The sequence below is a fragment of the Pristiophorus japonicus genome, chromosome 16 (assembly GCF_044704955.1).
Source record: "Pristiophorus japonicus isolate sPriJap1 chromosome 16, sPriJap1.hap1, whole genome shotgun sequence".
In the NCBI taxonomy this organism is placed as follows: domain Eukaryota; kingdom Metazoa; phylum Chordata; class Chondrichthyes; family Pristiophoridae; genus Pristiophorus; species Pristiophorus japonicus.
In genome coordinates this window covers 100,510,336-100,529,413 of record NC_091992.1, presented here as the reverse complement: position 1 = coordinate 100,529,413, position 19,078 = coordinate 100,510,336, and the positions used below count along the sequence as shown (strand labels likewise).

General features: G+C 44.2%; 2 protein-coding genes across 11 annotated transcripts in view; one reads left to right on the top strand and one right to left on the bottom strand.

Moving 5' to 3' along the window:
* ogfod3 (2-oxoglutarate and iron dependent oxygenase domain containing 3) overlaps positions 1 to 4,291 on the bottom strand; it is a 126,611-nt gene extending 122,320 nt beyond the window's left edge. Inside the window, exon 1 of one of the 2 annotated variants that reach the window (XM_070857614.1) lies at positions 4,040 to 4,291. In XM_070857614.1, the coding sequence (XP_070713715.1) occupies positions 4,040 to 4,122 (83 nt within the window). In that variant the 5' untranslated portion in view covers positions 4,123 to 4,291. Of the gene's footprint in view, positions 1 to 3,432; positions 3,706 to 4,039 lie in introns of those variants that run through there. The other variant, XM_070857615.1, reaches the window with a different exon arrangement.
* Positions 2,345 to 19,078, top strand: part of LOC139226682 (hexosaminidase D-like) — a 37,209-nt gene continuing 20,475 nt past the window's right edge. For 2 of the 9 annotated variants that reach the window (XM_070857613.1, XM_070857605.1), the window contains exons 1-6: positions 3,693 to 3,955; positions 5,878 to 6,041; positions 7,555 to 7,664; positions 12,145 to 12,232; positions 12,714 to 12,878; positions 13,031 to 13,214. In XM_070857613.1, the coding sequence (XP_070713714.1) occupies positions 5,913 to 6,041; positions 7,555 to 7,664; positions 12,145 to 12,232; positions 12,714 to 12,878; positions 13,031 to 13,214 (676 nt within the window). In that variant the 5' untranslated portion in view covers positions 3,693 to 3,955; positions 5,878 to 5,912. Of the gene's footprint in view, positions 2,594 to 2,852; positions 2,989 to 3,161; positions 3,221 to 3,691; positions 3,956 to 4,037; positions 4,290 to 4,315; positions 5,184 to 5,877; positions 6,042 to 7,554; positions 7,665 to 12,144; positions 12,233 to 12,713; positions 12,879 to 13,030; positions 13,215 to 19,078 lie in introns of those variants that run through there. The other 7 variants (XM_070857607.1, XM_070857608.1, XM_070857610.1 and 4 more) reach the window with 7 other exon arrangements.

Below are 19,078 nucleotides of genomic sequence, written 5' to 3'. Positions count from 1 at the left end.
CGCCCGCAGCCTTCCGCAAGAGGTGGGCACCGGAGGGACTGGAGTGCATCATCACCCTGGCAACCGAATTTTAATTTAATTGGTTTAAGTTCACCATAAAGTTTTATTTGTTAATTTGGCTGTTCTAGTGTCTCTTTAATCGGCTTTAAGTTCTATTTAAAATAGTTGCAGAGATGTAAATGAGATGGATGGGGACATTGCTAGCCTCCCACCTCACTTTCCTCAATGTCTGCCTGTTGGCCAGCCAATCAGAGGTACACCTGAAGAAACCAGAGGTTGGGGCTAACACAACTCCTAAGGACTCGAAGGTCTACAGGGACAGCCTGAAGATCAAAGGAGCAAAAAGTTTTTATTTTTCAAACCCCCAGCCCACAAACTATCTTCAGGCATAAGAGCCTACAGCAACAGCCAGAAAGTCCCAAAGCCAGCAGATAGTTTTATAGCTGGAAGTTTCTCAGAAAACAAAAAGGTGCTTCTGGGCCTGGACAGGAAGTTGAGGAGAATCATGGTTAAGATGGAATGATTGGTTGCAATGTTGGCCCAATCATTCCCAATTGGCAGGATAGAAAGTAAAGTAACTTTCACTCAGAGCACACATTAAAAACAAAAAAAATTATATACAGTATTTTAATTACTTTAAAAAAAAGAATTATGACATGCCTGTGTTTCTTTCAATATGTTTCTTTAAAAGAAAACATCCAGTAACAGACTGTGTACTGGACATGATCACGGTCAGTAAGATTAGGTTCAAATCCATTTGTTAATATCAATTTTTTAAGAAAATTAATGAAAATGTTTTCCTCAATATTAGCGGAGAAATAGGTTTTAAAACAGAATTAATTCCCACTGGTAAATAGAGAGTAGCTTTTAACAATATTGAACTGTATATTTAAGAAATGATTCCCGAGTTCACTGTAGCCTCCAAAATGAAACAAATGAAATGTGAATGCCGATAATTTCAGGGGAGGAGTTATTGGCACCAGCTTCAGTCGAAAATAAATCAGAGCTTGCAACGGTTATTATCCACTTTACATTATTTGTGCTCTTGTGAATTTGTTTGATGTATTTCAGTGTAATTACTTATTTTCACATCATTCGTATAGATTCAGTGCCAACTTCCGTTTCTTTTTTTAAAATGCTGGCAACTTTTGCTCGTGTGATGGGTGGCAGTTTCGGTGGGTCGGGAGATATGCAATGCCAATTCTTTGATGGAGGCAGGGAATCTGCAAGTTTTTCTACATGCAAAAGCACTTATGGAAATAAGAGTCTAAATGGGGCAGAGGAGGGATTTAACGATACAGACACATGAATCACTAGAAGGTTAACAAGGCCATAAAAATGCAAGGCACTTTCAGGAAAGACGGAACAGGCTGGGCCTCTATTCTCCAGAAAAGAGAAGGCTGAGGGGTGACATGATAGAGGGCTTTAAGATTATGAAAGGATTTGATAGGGTAGCTGTAGAGAAAATGTGGGGAGTCCAAAACTAGCGAAAGCAAGTATAAGATAGTTACTAATAAATCCAATAAGGAATTTAAGAGAAAACTCTTTACCCAGAGAGTAATTAGAATGTGGAACTTGCTATCGGATTAGTTGAGACAAATAGCATAGATGTCTTTTGAGGGGCAGCTAGATAAATACATGAGGGAGAAGGAAATAGAAGGATATGTTGATAGCGTGAGATGAAGTAGGGTGGGAGGAGGCTCGTGTGGAATATAAACGCCAGGAGTATGTGGCAGACGTGTCAACTCTCGCAAATCTATCACAAGAGACGCGATTTCTGAGTGAAAGGAAGCCTCACTCACGATAGAACACTGAAATCTCGTGTGTTTTTTTTCCTAAACTCACACAACTCACTTTAAAAAAAAAGTGATATGACGTTCCTGTGTTTCTTTCAATATGTTTCTTTCAATATATGTTTCTAAAAAAAAACATCCAGTAGCAGACTGTACTGGACATGATCACGGTCAGTAAGAGGTGGAGACTTTTCCCAAAGTTCAGGCCTCGTTAGAATATCAGCAAACTGCCAGCGCTGAACGAACACTGACCGGCAGCTCGCCGATTGGGAAGGGACAGGAGATCTGGTGCTCTCTCTGCGGAATCAAGCCGGAAGGGGGTCTTAAAAATGAGAGAGAGGCAATCCCGGGAAAAGCAGCATAGAGGTTCTATCAGTAGATAGAAAGTGTTTTGTGGGGCCTGGAGGAGCACGCAAAACATCACTGCTTTCTTTGCCTTTAAATTTGCAGTGGTCCCTTTAAAGATGACTGGCTCAGGCAGCAGCAGTGGTGGGGCGGGCAGCTCGCGCTGGGTTCAATGTAGCCAACGGGGACCGGCTCGGACTGAAACCTAGTGACCTGAAGGAAACTTCTTCGTGGAGAAGAACCAAACTTCCTCCTTTGAAAGAGACTTGCACAGTGCCCTGCCCCAGTCTCAGGCCAGATCCGAGGATAAAGAAACACAGATCACTGGCCACTCACAGTTGGTCCCAAAAAATGTTGCAGCTTCCACAGCAACGGATGCTTTACCGCATCTAGTGACCTGCATTGGGTTTTAAACGTTGTAAAACTTAGTCACTGTTTATATTTTACAGTGGAAGGTTAGTGAAAGATTCGTAAGGCCCATGTGCACATTTCCAAGATTTTTTTTAAGTAAGGTGCAAACACCTAATATTTTACTGGACTGAGAATCAGCCCTTACAGGAGAAGCTATTTTTGCAAGTAATTGCATTTTGCATTCAGCAGGCTGTCTAGCTCCGATCCAGTTTTTCCAGTTTAGTGGATCACGGAACCCAGGGATTTGTTAATATTTCGTTGTAGAGCATTTTAATTTGTTAATTGTTGCCAAGATGTATATATTGCTACGGTATTTTTTCCCCTCGAGGGCTATGAGGTCACGTGTTCCTATGTCGTTAATATTTGACAGACCACGGGTAGGTTTTCCTTTTAGACAACTATATTTTAGTCATGTCGTGAAAGGAAAAGGAACATCAAAGTAAGCAGGTGCAACGTGGCGATAACGGATAGGATTTTTTTTTTAAAACAAGCTTTTTGTAAAACATTTTCAGACGCAGTAAATGTAGTATTTGTACGGAGCTCTGACCAAAGTTTCCCCCCCCTCCCAAGGTGCGCGGCCGCACATCGATCGGGCCGTCCCGCGCAGGCTGCTCACCAGCTGTTGCCGCTGGAAAAGCTGACTGATTAGAATTAAATAATCCACTAATGAGGTTTATAAACCAACTGTCAATCTATATTGGTTTATGTTTGGGGGGGGGAAAACTGCAACTCATGATTTCTATACCAAATGTTAAAATTAATGAGTTTGTCTCGTAATTTGAGACGGTGGGGTTGGCATGTCTGATGTGGCCTGGTTAGTGCTCCCACCAAAATGCGCCACCTCACGCTTAACTATATTGAAATTAATTTGCCATTTACACACCCATTCTGCAAGGTTATGAACATCTTCTTGCATTTTGGCCTCTGCATTGACTGTACGCCTCAATTTGGTGTCGTCTGCGAATTTGGAGATTTGTACCCATTTGGGGGTGGGCAAATTGTCAAGTCGTTACATTTGTTTGCACAGAATCTCACTATGTTTGGGGTTGCGCAATGCGCATGCAGTTGTTTGAAATACCCCCCACACACATCCCCCAAAGCTGGTTGCAATGCCTTTGCTTCCCTGTGCCAGTCGTGTGTGTGTGAGAGAGAGAGAGAGAGAGAGCATTGCTTCCCTCTGCCAGTCCTGTGTGTGTGTGTGTGTGAGCATTGCTTCCCCAGGGCTCTTCCTCCCGGGCTGGCGCGCAGTGGCAGCGCTGTGTCCCCACACACACACACACACACACACACAGCTCGGTATGTAGCCACGGTTCTCCCGTTTGCATTGTTTGCAAAGTAACCTTTCCTCCTCTTGCCGGGTTCCTGCCCCGCTGCCGCTGTGCTGCCGCTGTCCCCCTTGTTTTAAGGTATATTTTGCTTAAACCTCCCCCCCCTTCCCTTCCCTTCCCTTCCCTTCCCTTCGCCTTGTGCGTCGCCGAGCGGCGTCCTACCTCGGCCAGAACTGCTCCTTGGTTGGGCCGCGGCTCCATTTGTCTTCCGCCTTACGGGAGGTTGCTCTCTTCAGGGCCGACATGGCTCTCTGCAAGCAGGCGGCTGTGGTGCAGGGCTGGGCGGCTGCTCGACCCACACTGCCACTAGGCACGAGCAATCGAGCTGCACCAGGGCAAGGCAAGGCAGGGAAGCGAACCTCAGCTCTGCATCCAAATGCATGCAACAACCCCCACCACCTACTGTGTTGAGGCAAGTCTGCAACTGAACATTAATCGGGGCAACCCACAATGGAAGTGTCAGCTTAGTTGGAAAGAAAGACTTGCATTTATCTAGCGCCTTTCAACGACCACCGTCAAAGCACTTTGCAGCCAATGAAGTACTTTTGGAGTGTAGTCACTGTTGAAATGTGGCAGCAAGCTCCCACAAACAGCGATGTGAAAATGACCCAGATAATCTGTTTTTGTTATGTTGATTGAGGGATAAATATTGGCTGGAACACCAGGGATAACTCCCCTGCTCTTCTTTGAAATAGTGCCATGCGATCTTTTACATCCACCTGAGAGGACAGTTTAATGCCTCATCTGAAAGACAGCACCTCCCTCAGCACTGCACTGGGATGTCAGCCTAGATTTTTGTGCTCAAGTCTCTGGCGTGGGACTTGAACTCACAACCTTCTGACTCCGAGGCAAGAGTGCTACCCACTGAGCCACAGCAAACCAACAGTTTTAAGCTAAAACTGATTTTAAAAAAAAAGTTGGGTACTACAATTGCAGATGCTGGAAATCTGAAACAGCAACAGAAAATGCTGGAAAGGCCCTGCAGGTCGGAAAAGATCTCTGTGGAGAGAAGAGCAAAGTTATTGGGGGCGGGTCTCGACTGCTGTCTGCCCCGTTTTATGTTGGGGAAAGAAAAAGTCACTTGCCAATTGACCAGCTCATGGACTTTTCAGGAAGGCCTGCAGATGGCTGGCTGATGCTCTTGCCCAAACCCTATGCCGGTTTAGGACTCTGAGGCAATTTGCAAGTGCCAGTGGGCAGAGTGTGTGCTGCACAGCCTCCGACCATTGATGCCTGGCATTGCATAGCCTAACTGGCGGAACTTAAAGGGACAGCTGCAAGCTGTTTTTTAAAAACAAAAAGGTAGGTGAAAACTTTTCTCAAAGATCTTTGTGGGGCCAGCATCAATGATGTTACTGGCCCCACAAAAAACCTTGCCACCCACTGCCAGTTTGTCCCACCTCCATAACACATGACGTCCGACTCGGCCCTGCAGACGAACCACTCTATTTCCCAGCACCCCTGTGGGCGAGCTGCCAATTACAGGCACGAGTTGCGGCGACAGCTCGCCCTTCCTATGGTACTGAGGCACAATCCTCAAATTGGTTCGTGCTTCATGTTATCGGCTTGAGGTTGGTGCCACGGACCCCCCCCTCCCTCCTTAGCATCCAATTTGGGCATCAATTGAAAAGCACCCCAAATGTTTCAGGTGCAGAATCTTTTGTCAGCACTTACTGTCTGCTCCACCTGATCAGTAGCACACAGAACAGAGGCACTTTATTTCTAAGTCTGCAACAATTGATTAAGGGTGAAGCTATCACAATAGCTTAAAAAAGATAATATGGTGTAATGGTACAATATTGAATACAGCTTATTTCTTAAAGTTAGCGAGACCAGCAATGTTGTTGAAGGGTTGTGCTGCATTCCTAAATTGGGGCACAAGGCAAATTGTTTTATGTATTTTACAATTTGGGTGAGAATAAGAGCTGCCGTAAGTGAGAACATTCAAATAATTTTAATTCTCCTGTGACAATGTTCTTAATATTCTCTTTCCCTTCCAGGTAGCATACTGCCCTAGATTTTGTGTGTTGGAACAATGGCGGATGGTCAAGAGGACAACCCAATGGAGGCAGATACTCGTGGAAATAAACCTCCACAAATGGGTTTGAAATTAGTACATCTGGATTTGAAAGGAGCCCCACCGAAGTTATCCTATCTGGCAGAGGTGATTTATCAGTCAGAATAATGGAATTCTTATATTTCTTAACAATGATTATGCAAAGATGGGTCATTCTAACCTACTAAGATGGTTTCAGTGACAAAATATATATTTTGAATTTTCTGAACTCGTATGTTTTTTAAATCTAACCAAATGCATCAGAAGGTTATCTATGATTAATGATGTTTGCAGTGTAAAGAAAGTTGATGTATAATTGGTTAGGCTGCAGTTAAAATACGATATCCTATTTGGGGTTTATTTAGGAGGATGTCAAGGACATGGTGAGGATACTGAAGAAATGATTACCTTGGATGAGAAGCTTTAGTTATGAGGGTAGATTAGAGGAACCAGGACTCTTTTCATCTGAACAAAAATCATTGGGAGAAAATTTGATACACGTGCTTAAAATGATGAGGTATTGATGTAGTAAATCAGGGCAAACTATTTCCACTGGCCAGTGACTCAGGGTATAAGTTTAAGATCATTACTAAAAGAATGAAGGGAGAGGTTAGGAGATTTGTTTTATGCAGCGAGCTGTTTGGAAATGGAAAGTTTTCAGAAGGTGATAAAAATAGAATTCATCATAGCTTTAAAAAGAGAAGCTGATAAATATTTGAAAAAGGAAAAGGCAGAGAAATGGGACTTAGTGGACAGGTCTTTATCATAGAGTTGACACAGGCACACTGGACTAGGGAGCATCCTTCAATGCTGTAAAATTCTATGATTTTAGTGATTAACTTGGCCAGGTATTGAAAAAGTGCAAAAGCACATTGTAACCGTCTCGCATGTTACACAATTTTTCGGTGCTTATATTAGCAAAGCGCTGTTATAGCTGCCTACTTCTCACTTGTGATTGGCCTCCACTATGGTCAGCAGCACTGCTGACATGGCCGCAGGTCAACATGTGCAACATGTCAAAGAAAAGGTTATATGTTGAGCAATAATAAATGTGTAAGACTGATTAAATCTACATTCCATTGATGAGTTACAATTGCCTTGCAAAAAGTTATTTTTAAAATTTGAATATCTTGACATTTCTACGCGAGCTTTGTCTATTTTTGAATATCTTGTACTTAAGAACTATTTAATGATCTGCCCTGAACTGTTAAATTCCAACCGTGACAACTTGAGTCTCAGCACAATGGATAAAGCAGAGGCTAAAGTAATTTATATACACATTTGGTTCTAAAATAAAACTGCAATAAGCACCAAACTTTATAGGTCATAATAGATTTTTAATTTCTGATTTAAAAACAATATTTTTATATATTTTAGATTGAAATTCTAGAAAATCAATAATTTTGACCCAATCTGCTTTTCTCAAGATTATATAATGATCACCTTTCATTACCGGAAAGCTTTTGTGACAGTCGTTCTGTAAAACTACAACTTGATATGGTCCACCTTTCATAGAGCCAATGCAGGCACGCCGGGCCAACTAGCCTCCTTCTGTGCTCTGTGATTCTATGACCTTCTGTAATTTGAATTAAATCAGCTCCATTGCAGATTTTTTTTGTAGATCTTTCCTCTGTTTGCACACCTTGGTGCAAATGGTATTCTCCTGGAGTATGAAGATATGTTTCCGTATGAGGGAAAGCTACAAGTGTTGAGATCTCCAAATGCTTACAGGTAAGAGTTTTATAAATGGATTATTGTATTATTACCAGAAGTTACTTTGATACTTTCTTCTTAACCACGAGGTGCTTTTGTAAAATTTCACATTGTTTTACTACTAAAAAAAACATACGGAGAATATCAAAAATAATGCAATTGATTATTCTTTTTTTTAAATCTGTAATTATCAGCAAATCTTTTTCACCAAATCTGATTAATTCAGTTGTTTTAATGCAGCAGTGCATTTTCATTATCCTAAAACCAGGCAATAAGCTACTTTGCAATACTAAAGGCTGGCACGCCACTGCAATACTGAGGGAGTGCTGCACTGTTGGAGGTGCCGTCTTTCGGATGAGACGTTAAACTGATGATCAGTCTGCCCTCTCAGGTGGACGTAAAAGATCCCATGGTACTATTTCGACGAAGAGCAAGGGAGTTATCCCCGGTGTCCTGGCCAATATTTATCCCTCAATCAACATAACAAAAACAGTTTATCTGGTCTTATCACATTGCTGTTTGTGTGAGCTTGCTGTGCGCAAATTGGCTGCCGCGTTTCCCACATTACAACAGTGACGACACTCCAAAAGTACTTCATTGGCTGTAAAGTGCTTTGAAACGCCCGGTGGTCGTGAAAGGCGCTATATAAATGTAAGTCTTTAGTTTATTTTTGTTTGATTTACATTTACAACTTCTAATGCTTTACAAGCGCATTTGGCTCATTTCTTTCATTGGTCTGTTTGCTATGAAATTGGAATAACTTCCTGTTGCAATAGCTGGGCCCGTTGGGATTCCCCTTGCTATCCTGCTGCTCGACTGGCCTTATCTTTCAGTGTTGTCATTGTTGGGCCACTGATCTATGGTTTTCACAAGAGAACTTAATCATATTGTGGAATTTCATTTACAAAATTAAGTCTGTGGAATCCCATCTGTTAAAGCATACTTTTACTTATTTGTGCATTGTGATCTATGTGTTCTAATTGTAAATGAGTAGAATCAAACAACAATAGTAAAAATAGTTTTAAAAAATTCCAGAATTTCATGTAATAAAAATAGAATATGATTTGTTCACGTGACTGCAAATGCCAACATTCACTTACTCTGTCAATTCCTAACCATAGATTAAGTGTGTATATGGGCAAAACTCTTCAAGATATAATGTTATTGTGTTTTAAAAAAAATGTTACTGATAGAAAATAGAAGATAAAACACAGCCTAGTTTCACTGATTTAATTAATTTCTCAATTGCCTATGCCCTATTTTCTTTGTCGTTGGCTTTTTTACTACCACAATTTTTTTTCAGCCATTGTGGGTCGAACAATGTTAGCTGCATGTACATCCACTACTAATGTTATGCCATGAATGGTTAGCAGAAGCCTATACATTCAGAGAGCAGATCAATACTCTGTATATACCAGCCTAGAAAACCAGCAAAAGCTGACCACCAAACAAGTTTTTTTTTTAAAAACTGGCACCTCACCCAAAAAACTTGACGCATCAAAATGGCTCAATTTAAGCCTACACTATGTTTAAATCCCTCCATGGCCTCGCTCCTCCCTACCTCTGTAACTTCCTCCAGTCCAACATCGCACTGAGAACTCTGCATTCCTCCTATACTGGCCTAATGAACATCCCAACTCCCTTTGCCTAACCATTGGTGGTCATGCCTTCAGTAGTTTAGGCCCTACACTCTGTAATTCCACATCCGTCCTCGTTTAAGACCATCCTTGAAACCCACCTTCTGGGTTGATCTGTTCCAGGCTCACTGGTCCGCTCTTTCCAATGACTACCGCTATCCTCTCTCAGCCCCTCCCCGCCCCCCCCCCCACCCGATCCTCTCTGCTTAGAATATTCTTTCTGTAGCCAGTTTTCCCATCAGGACTTTTCTTCATTATACATTTTTCAGGCCTTTTCCTATTGCTGTCTCTTTTCCTTCACAGATTGAGGGCAGGAACTTGTGGCATGGCAGTAATGCCTTACCAATTGAACGGAACTGCAGTAACTTTTGGGACTGCTCTTCAAAATGCTTAGTATAGCTTTGTTAAAAAAAAGTCCACAAACACTGGCATACACGTCGGAAGCAGATAGCATGTATAAAGTAGTCAAGCAAAGTCACTTGTTTCGGAGGGGGTCATGACGGGGAAGAGAAACGGCCATCTACATCAAGCAGGTTGAGTTTGACAGTTTTTCAGAGGAAACGCAAGTTGTGGAGCATAGATGAGCAAACATATTTGCCATTAAGTGTCAGAAGTTAATTCGGTGTTCTGTTCCCCAGTTTGGCAAAAACAACTCTGTTTCCTCATAAAAACCAAAATATGACAATAAACCATTAGCTGAAGGATTACTCGTACCTTGGTTCTGTGAGATAGAAGGCAGCAAAGTTGATAGCCCTCTGGTGGAGGAAGCAAGTTGGTGCGAAGGGAATGAGATTGGGCCAGTTATCAGGGCAAGAGAGTTTTTCTGTGCTGTTCTCACAGAAAGAGCCAGTGAATACTTTCATTTAACCAGTACACTGTTATAATCATCATCGGACTGTGGTGGGTGATGCTGAAAATATTCCATATTGCAGTTGCTGCCTTTACTCTTTAAAAAGATGAAAAGTTATCAGAACTGGGTCTCCTCACCAGCTTTATTAAGGGACAGCCATTGGTGGATAATGTCAGAGGCAACAATAGGCAATCTGAGCTTCATGATGCCAAGTTTCCTGTTGTCAGAGTATGATACTGCATCATTAGTAGGAAAATGCGCAAAAGTATTTTATAGGGTGCTATTAATGCTAAAGTAAAGAGTGCAAATTGCATGGGGTAGACTGTCTGGCTTTGAGAATATTTGAGATGGTATTCATTCACACGGACAATATCGTGAGCATAATCTGTTTTGATCTTCAGAAAACTTTTCACAATGTTCTGAAAATGAGATTTATAAAGAAGGTTAAGAATAATGGAATTAATGGCACATTAGCTAATTGAATTGAAGACTGGCTTGGTAACAGAAAGCATATGGTAGTGATAATAGGGAAAAGTGTGTTGGAGTTCAGCAAAGATTTGTTATGGATCCCTTGCTGTTCAAACTATTTATAAATGTTATGGGGCTTGTAGTAAATAATTTGCAAATGACACTAAACTTTGTGGCCAGGTGCTGAGTAAGAGATTCATACTATTCCAAGACTTGCACGAACTAAACAGATGAGCTAAATAATGGTTGATGGATTTTAACGTAGACAAATAAATGTAAGGTTATGCATACTAAATCATCACTGAAAGTTTCCAAATGGTGTGAGTTACCAACACCAACATTGTAGCAAGGTTTGAACAAAGTCAAACACCGATCAGAACCCATTCAAATGCCCAACATATACTCTAAACCTTAATATTATGCCTACACGACATGTGTTCCAAGCTGAGCCCCAATCCCTCTAAAGAACTAGTTTTATGCTCATTTTTTTTTGGTTCTTTATTGACTAGTTTAAAAAAAAATCAATTTAGAAGAAATGGAGGACTGATTGCCTAACCCACTCAGTCTGAAGCATTGCGTCTCCAGGTTAGCCGGAGTGACATCTGACAGCAGATGAATAAATACTCAAGATGCTGTGTGCTGAGTCCACTTAAATGAAATAGCAGTCCTGATAAAGTAGCAGGAGTGTCTACTCCACTTGTACCATATTGGACTTCAAACTGTGCATACTTTTAAAATTACGAACCCTAGATTTCAAAATTCTCATCCTTGTTTTCAAATCCCTCCATGGCCTCGCCCCTCCCTATCTCTGTAATCTTCAACCCCACAACCCCCCGAGATATCTGCGCTCCTCTAATTCTGCCCTCTTAAATATAATCGCTCGACCATTGGTGGCCGTGCCTTCTGTTGCCTAGGCCCTAAGCTCTGGAACTCCCTACATAAACCTCTCCACCCCTCTACCTTTCTTTCCTCCTTCAAGACACTCTTTATAACCTATCTCTTTGACCAAGCTTTTGTTCACCTGCCCTAATTTCTTCTTATGTGGCTCGGTGTCAAATTCTTTGTCTTGTAATACTCCTGTGAAGCACCTAAAGACATTTTACTAGGTTAAAGGCGCTACATAAATACAAGTTGTTGTTGAAGATCACAACATGAGCAATTGGTACTGACTTTGTTACCCGCCACCTTGTGTTCTGCGAGTGCAGAAGCCATGTGCTTGCGGAGGCTTTGCGCATGATCAGCCGTGCAAGCACAGAAGAGAACAGTGGACCATTCTGGGCTGGCCTCAGAAGAGCAGCCAGGCAGAATGGGTAGCAGTGATTTTTGTCTGATACAAGTCTGAAAACATTGACTGAGTGTGAAACGCTGATAGTTGCCTTGTATGGTTTCCCCTCCCATGAGACAGAATGCCTAGCAGTCCTGTGGCATTTCATTTAACAAGCAGACAAAATTCAACCAACTGTATAGGAGCCAGGAACTTGAGGCATGTGCTAACCTGTAGTTTGTGTTGATACCCAGTAATGATGTACATTCTGCATTCCAGTCTTTCGGACATCAGAGACATTATAACTCTGGCCAAGGTTCATAATTTTGAAGTAATTCCATTGGTGCAAACCTTTGGCCACATGGAGGTGAGTTTAGAAACCAGATAAAGCCGAAAGACCATGTTGGGCTATATTTCATTAAATCTGCAAAATATTGATGAATAAATTGACTGTAAATTATAGTGTCTCAAAACAAAATGCCTAAGAAACTATTAACCACTGCATGACGTAAGTCATCCAAGCATTTGCTTAGAGCTTAAATACCAGATCAAAACTAATAAATCTTGTGTATAAAACTTTGCACAATTTTACCATGTTTGTTGGCACTTTACAACCACAGGTCAAACCTTTTTAGCATGGGTTATGGACCCCGTGCTCTCAATTCTGAACTGGCCTTGATGTATTTGTCTGTGGTTGTACCTCTGCCAGTGTCAGATGCATATTTAATGAAATGTTGAGAAATGCAGCAGCCCGTGAGAGATTTCTGTATACCGGATCTCGAATGTGTGGTTCTTTTAAGTTAAATTGCTATTGATTGATGTTTATCTTTTGAACTTTGTTCCTACAGTTTGTGCTTAAACATGAAGCTTTTTCTCACCTTCGCGAAATGAAAGCATTCCCCAACAGTCTCAACCCTCATAAAAAAATGTCGATGGAACTAGTACAATCCATGATTGACCAGATCATGGCGGTACATAAAGACCTAAAATGGGTACACATTGGATCAGATGAGGTACTGCAGAGATTACGTGGATGGTCTGATGCATAGTTTGCAAAAATATTGTTTGTTCTTGGAGACTGTTCAGTTAATCTTGTGATGTTTCATCTTAAATAACTTTACTATTTTTTTAAATGTAAATAGATCATTTATATATTATCATGTAGGTCTATTACCTTGGTGAGGGTGAAGAATCCAAGCAATTGATTGAGCAAAGCCTAACTGATGTAGATTGCCTGTTCTTGTCTCATGTGAAAGCTGTGGCAAGTTACGTCATCACTACCCACCCCAGTGTGAAACCGATCATGTGGGACGACATGCTCCGGAATATTCCGAAAGATAAACTTAAAGGTATTATTGTTTTGATAGTGCCTCCATTTGAGCTAAAAGTATGAAAGGGATAGAAATATTTTGCTCTAAGTTGTGATCTTCAGCTGGCCTGCTTTCCAGCACAGTACCCATGCTCCTCCTTAATTACTGTTTGAGCATATCTGCTGTGTCTTTCAATACATTGGGCTGGATTTTTTTTGGGTGGTTTGCGACCGGGTTTTTGACCCTCCGCGGCGAAAACCCGGTCAGGATCCTCGGTTATTTGGTGATGGGAAGTACCGCTGGGGAGAGCTGCGCCGGACGTGGAACGACTCGGATTGCGACAACGTCCGGGTTTCGGCACTCACCCGACCTGTACGCCGTGCCCAGAACACCGACAGGTAAAACCTAGCGGTGCAGCCCTGCAAGCAGCGGAAAGTTGGAAAACATGCAAAAAAGGGAAGTTAAAGTTTTTATTTTTTTTTTGTAGCAATTTATTAAGTAAGGGTCTTGATAATGTTTTTTTGAATTTTTTTTTTACCCCTTCCAAGGCCTCTCTCTCAGCGCTCCCGGCCCCGCACTAAAGTTGGCGAGGATCACGTTTTTGCGCCGCAAATGATTGTGCAACACCTCCCTTTGCGGCCCCAAAGGCCGAAAGTTAGGCCTTACATCGTTAATGCAGTGAAAGTGCTAATTTTCCCGCACCACCTCCGTTTTTGCCCCAAAACTGAGAAACCCAAAATCCACTTTCTGCTCTGATTTTTAGCAAACTTTTGTTGATGCCATAACTTTTGTGTGCTCTAAGCTCTGGAACTCCCTCTCCATCTCTCTACTTCTCTTCCCTCCTTTAAGACGCTCCTTAAAACCTACCTCTTTGACCAAGACTGCTGTAATTTCTTCTTATGTGGCTCGGTATCAGATTTATTTGTTTTGTCTTACAACACTCCTGTGAAGCGCCTTGGGATGTTTTACTGTGTTAAAGGTGCTATATAAATAAAAGTAGTTGTTGCTGTAAGTGTTGGCAAGGGTGGTTTATGTGTTGCTGCTTGATAATAACAAGGATTTAAATATATGTGAATTTCTTAAAATGCTTACTTTTGGTGATAAATCCGTTTTCAGTTGTGTAAATAAAACTGCACTGGGTTACCACTCTTAAATACATCAAGGAATACTTCATGGAAGGAAAAAAAAAGATACAATTACATTCTATTACGCTACCTGATTCCACTGGAAGACTTTACATTTGTGAATATGCAAATTAATTTGAGCAGAAACTTGACGTCTAACCAGCGTAATTTTGAGCGCATTTTGGGTCCAATTTCCCAATTGCACCCAAAGCGGAAACTTTGCCTCTTGGCATTTTAAGAGATCCTTAGCCAGGCCTCGGTTTTCTCACCACCTCACTGAAGGGCATTGCTCAGCACTGAGCTTACAGCTCGCATCCCACCATAGGCAACTAGGCTCATACAGTCATCATCATTATCATAGGCAGTCCCTTGGAATCGAGTAAGACTTGCTTCCACTCCTGAAGTGAGTTCTTTGGTGGCTGAACAATCCAATACGAGAGCCACAAACTCTGTCGCAGATGGGACAGATATTCGCCGAGGGAAGGGGTGAGTGGGACTGGTTTGCCGCACGCTCCACCGCTGCCTGCGCTTGACCTCTTCACGCTCTCGGCGTACTCTCATATGGTAGAGCCTGGTCTCCAGTCGTCTTGGACTCCCTTGCCACTGGACCAAGACCTTGCTCTGCTAAGCCCGTGTGGTAGCCGGTGTGCTACGGCCATCCCACGTTAAAAGAACTCGCGTACAGGCATCTTCCACTCTTCAAAATGAAGTTTGGAACCTGGAACGTCAGGACCCTCATGGACAACTCCAGCAATGACAGGCCGGAACGTCGCACTGCCATAGTTACCCTGGAACTTAGACGCTTCAATGTCGACATCGCCATCTTAAGCGAGACCTGGCGGGCAGGAGAAGGCCAGCTCAAGGAACAAGGTGGAAAGGCAAACCAGAGGAAAAACGCTGCCTCCACGGAGTCGGTTCGCCATTAAGAACGAGCTGGTCGACTGCCTCAGAAACTCCTCTGCAGGATTAGCGAACATCTCATGACTTTCCGACCGACCCTATCCCGGAACCAGTGCGCCACAGTCATCAATGCATACGCCCCAACACTCAACGTAACAGATGAGACCAAAGAGGGATTTTACTCCAGCCTCAAATAATCCCTGTCCCGCGTCCCTACGGACGTCAAACTGATCTTCCTCGGCGACTTCAACACCTGGGTTGATAAGGACACAGATCTCTAGGGAGGTGTGATCAGCAGAGAGGGGGTAGGGAGAACCAACTCCAGTGGTACCCTGCTCCTGCTCCTGACAAAATGCCTAGAACACGACCTTGTCATCACTAACATCCTGTTCCGCCAGAGGGACAAGTACAAGACATCGTGGCAACACCCTTGCTTCAAACATTGGCACCTGCTCGATTACGTCATCGCTCAAGCCAGGGATCGCAAGAATGTGCGCATCATCCGCGCCGTGACAGCAGCGTGACGACTGCTAGATGGACCACCATCTAATCTGTTCCATCATCATCATCAATATAGCCCCAAAGTGACGACGGCAGCAGAAGCAGTGCCGCAGAAAAATCAACGCCGGGGCTCTCAAAGACCCAGCTAAGAGAACCCTATACAGCCAGCACCTCACTGCTAACCTGGCGACCCTTGATGACTCCAAGACGCAGAATGCCCACAGGGCTTGGTCTGCGCTCCAGGCCACCAAAACCAGTGCCTGCAAAGAGACGCTCGGTCACTCAACCAGGAAACACCAGGACTGGTTTGATGAGAATGACCAGGAGAACCAAGAGTTAATAAATCACAAGCGCAGGGCATTTCTGAACCTAAAACAACAACCCAACTCGAGAGCAGCAAAGCAGCTTTACAGACGGCTGAAGGCCGAGGTCCAACAAAAAACCTGCGACCTAAACAATAGATGATGGGTGGAGAAAGCACAAGAGATTTAGTAGCTGGCTGACATACATGCTGTTCGAGGATTCTTCACCGCAGTCAAGTCCACCTACAGCCCAAGCACCCAATGCTGGCCAAGAACGGGGAGACACTTATCAAGGACACCGAGGCAGGCAGGACCCGCTGGAAGGAGCACTTCAAAGGTCTCCTTAACCAAGACTCTGCCTTTGGCATGAGTGTCCCCGACTCCATCCCGCAGCTTGCTACCCGCCCCCATCTCAGCAAAACCCCAGCCCTGCACAAGGTAGAAAAGGCCATCCATCAGGAATCCCCACTAAGGCACTAAAGTATGGCGAAGAGGTAGTATTGGCACGAATGCATCACCTCATCTCTCATCTGGAAGGAGGAGAGCATTCCAGGAGGTCTCAGAGATGCAGTAATCGTGACCATCTTTAAAAAAGGGGACATGTCCAACTACAGAGGAATCTCCCTGTTATCAGCTACTGGGAAAGTCATCGCTAGAATCCTCCTCAGCCGTCTTCTCCCTGTGGCTGAGGAGCTCCTCCCGGAGTCACAGTGCGGATTCCATCCACTAAGGGGTACAACAAACATGATCGTTACGGCGCAACAACTACAAAAGAAATGCAGGCAACAGCACTAACCCTTGTACATGGCCGCCTTTGACCTTACAAAGGCCTTTGACATTGTTAACCGCGAGGGACTATGAAGCGTCCTCCTCCATTTCGGCTGCCCCCAAAAGTTTGTCGCCCTGCTCCGCGACGACATGCAAGCCATGATCCTGACCAATGGATCTACCACAGACCCAATCCACGTCCGGATCGGGGTCAAGCAGGGCTGCGTCATCGCGCTAACCCTCTTCTCGATCTTCCTCGCTGTAATGCTCCACCTCACGCTCAACAAGCTCCCCGCTGGATGGAACTAAACTATAGAACCAGTGGGAACCTGTTCAACCTTCATCACCTCCAGGCCAGATTCAAGACTGTCCCATCCTCTGTTGCGGATGCGGACAACGCTTACATCTGTCTGTGCACATTCAGAGGCTGAACTCCAAGTCATAGTCAGCATCTTCACCGAGGCATACGAAAGCATAGGCCTTACACTAAACATCCGTAAGACAAAGGTCCGCCACCAACCCGACCCCGCCACACAGCACTGCCCCCCGCCCCCCCTGCCAATCATCAAGATCCACGGCATGGCCCTGGACAATGTGGACCATTTTCCATACCTCGGGAGCCTATTATCAGCAAGAGCAGACATCGACGACGAGGTTCAACATCGCCTCCAGTGCGCCAGCGCAGCCTTCGGCTGCCTGAAGAAGAGAGTGTTCGAAGATCAGGCCCTCAAATCTGGCACCAAGCTTATGGACTACAGGGCTGTAGTGATACCCGCTCTCCTGTATGGCTCAGAGGCGTGGACCATATACAGTAGACGCCTCAAATCGCTGGAGAAATACCACTAGCGTTGTCTCCGCAAGATCCTACAAATCCCCTGGAAGGACAGACGCACCAACGTTAGTGTCCTCGATCAGGCCAATAACCCAGGCATCGAAGCACTGACCACACTACTAGCTCCGTTGGACAGGCCACATTGTTCACATGCCTGACATAAGACTCCCAAAGCAAGCACTCTAATTGGAACTCCTACACGGCAAGCGAGCCCCAGGTGGGCAGAGGAAACATTTCAATGACCCCCTCAAAGCCTCGTTGATAAAATGCAGCATCCCCACCGACACCTGGGAGTCCTTGGCCAAAGACCACCCAAAGTGGAGGAAGAGCATCTGGGAGGGCACTGAGCACCTCGAGTCTCGTCACCAAGAGCATGCAGAAAACGAGCACAGGCAGCGGAAGGCGCGTGCGGCAAACCAGACTCCCCACCCACCCTTTCCTTCAACGACTGTCCCACCTGTGACAGACTGTAATTCCCGTATTGGACTGTTCAGTCACCTAAAAACTCACTTTTGGTGTAGAAGCAAGTCTTCCTCGATTTCGAGGGACTGCGTATGATGATGAGATACAATTCCCCAATATTCATTTAGTGTTTCAGAATTATCAAAGTATCAAAATAGTATTTTAATATTTAAATTAGGATAAATCAGAAAAGATTTTCTTTTAAATTTAATGAAATTGATGTTGATAATTTGGTTTGTTCATAACAGACATTATGATTTAAAAACAAAATCCAAATGCATGTGCAAATTCAATAAATCTTAGAATAGTTTAGATTAAACAGAGACAGTGTTACAAACAGCAATAGTGACAGGCTGTTTTGAAAGGAATAATGTATGGATAAAAAAAATTATGAAGTAACAATTTTTGAAATTACTAACATATATAGTGCCCAAGTTTCAGGCCGTGCCTAAAACGGCGCAGCCCGGACCTGGACACCCATTTTTCGCGCCACAAAGTGCGCCTAAAAAAAACTTACCTATTCTCCGGCTCCCTGCAGGCCCTCTGGAGCCGGGCGCAGCGCAGCGCGAGCTATAGGGGGCGGAGCTAGGTCCCTGCGCTGAAAACAGTGCCAGGACCTCTGCACATGCGCGCTACGGTCGGCGCGCAAGTGCAGTAGCTCCAGGCACCCAAAACTGTGGGAGGGGCCCGAAGCACGCAGCCCCTAGCCCTGGCCGAATGGCCTCACTGGGGCTGCATGCATAAGGCTCCTCCCACCCGACTCGACCTCTGCTTCCCACCGTCCGTCCCCCCCGCGACTCTCCCACCACCCCCCGACCTCCGCAACTCTCTTTCCCCCCTCACCCCCGCGACCCCCCCCCGGAGACCCGACGCCCCCAACCTGTAAATCCAGCCCGAAGTCTTGGGCCCGGCCATTCAGCCTCCTTCTCTCCCTTCACTCCCATCCCTCCCTCCCTCCCTCCCCTCCATCCTCTCTCCCTCTCTCCCTCTCCCCCCCCCCCGCCTCCATCCCTC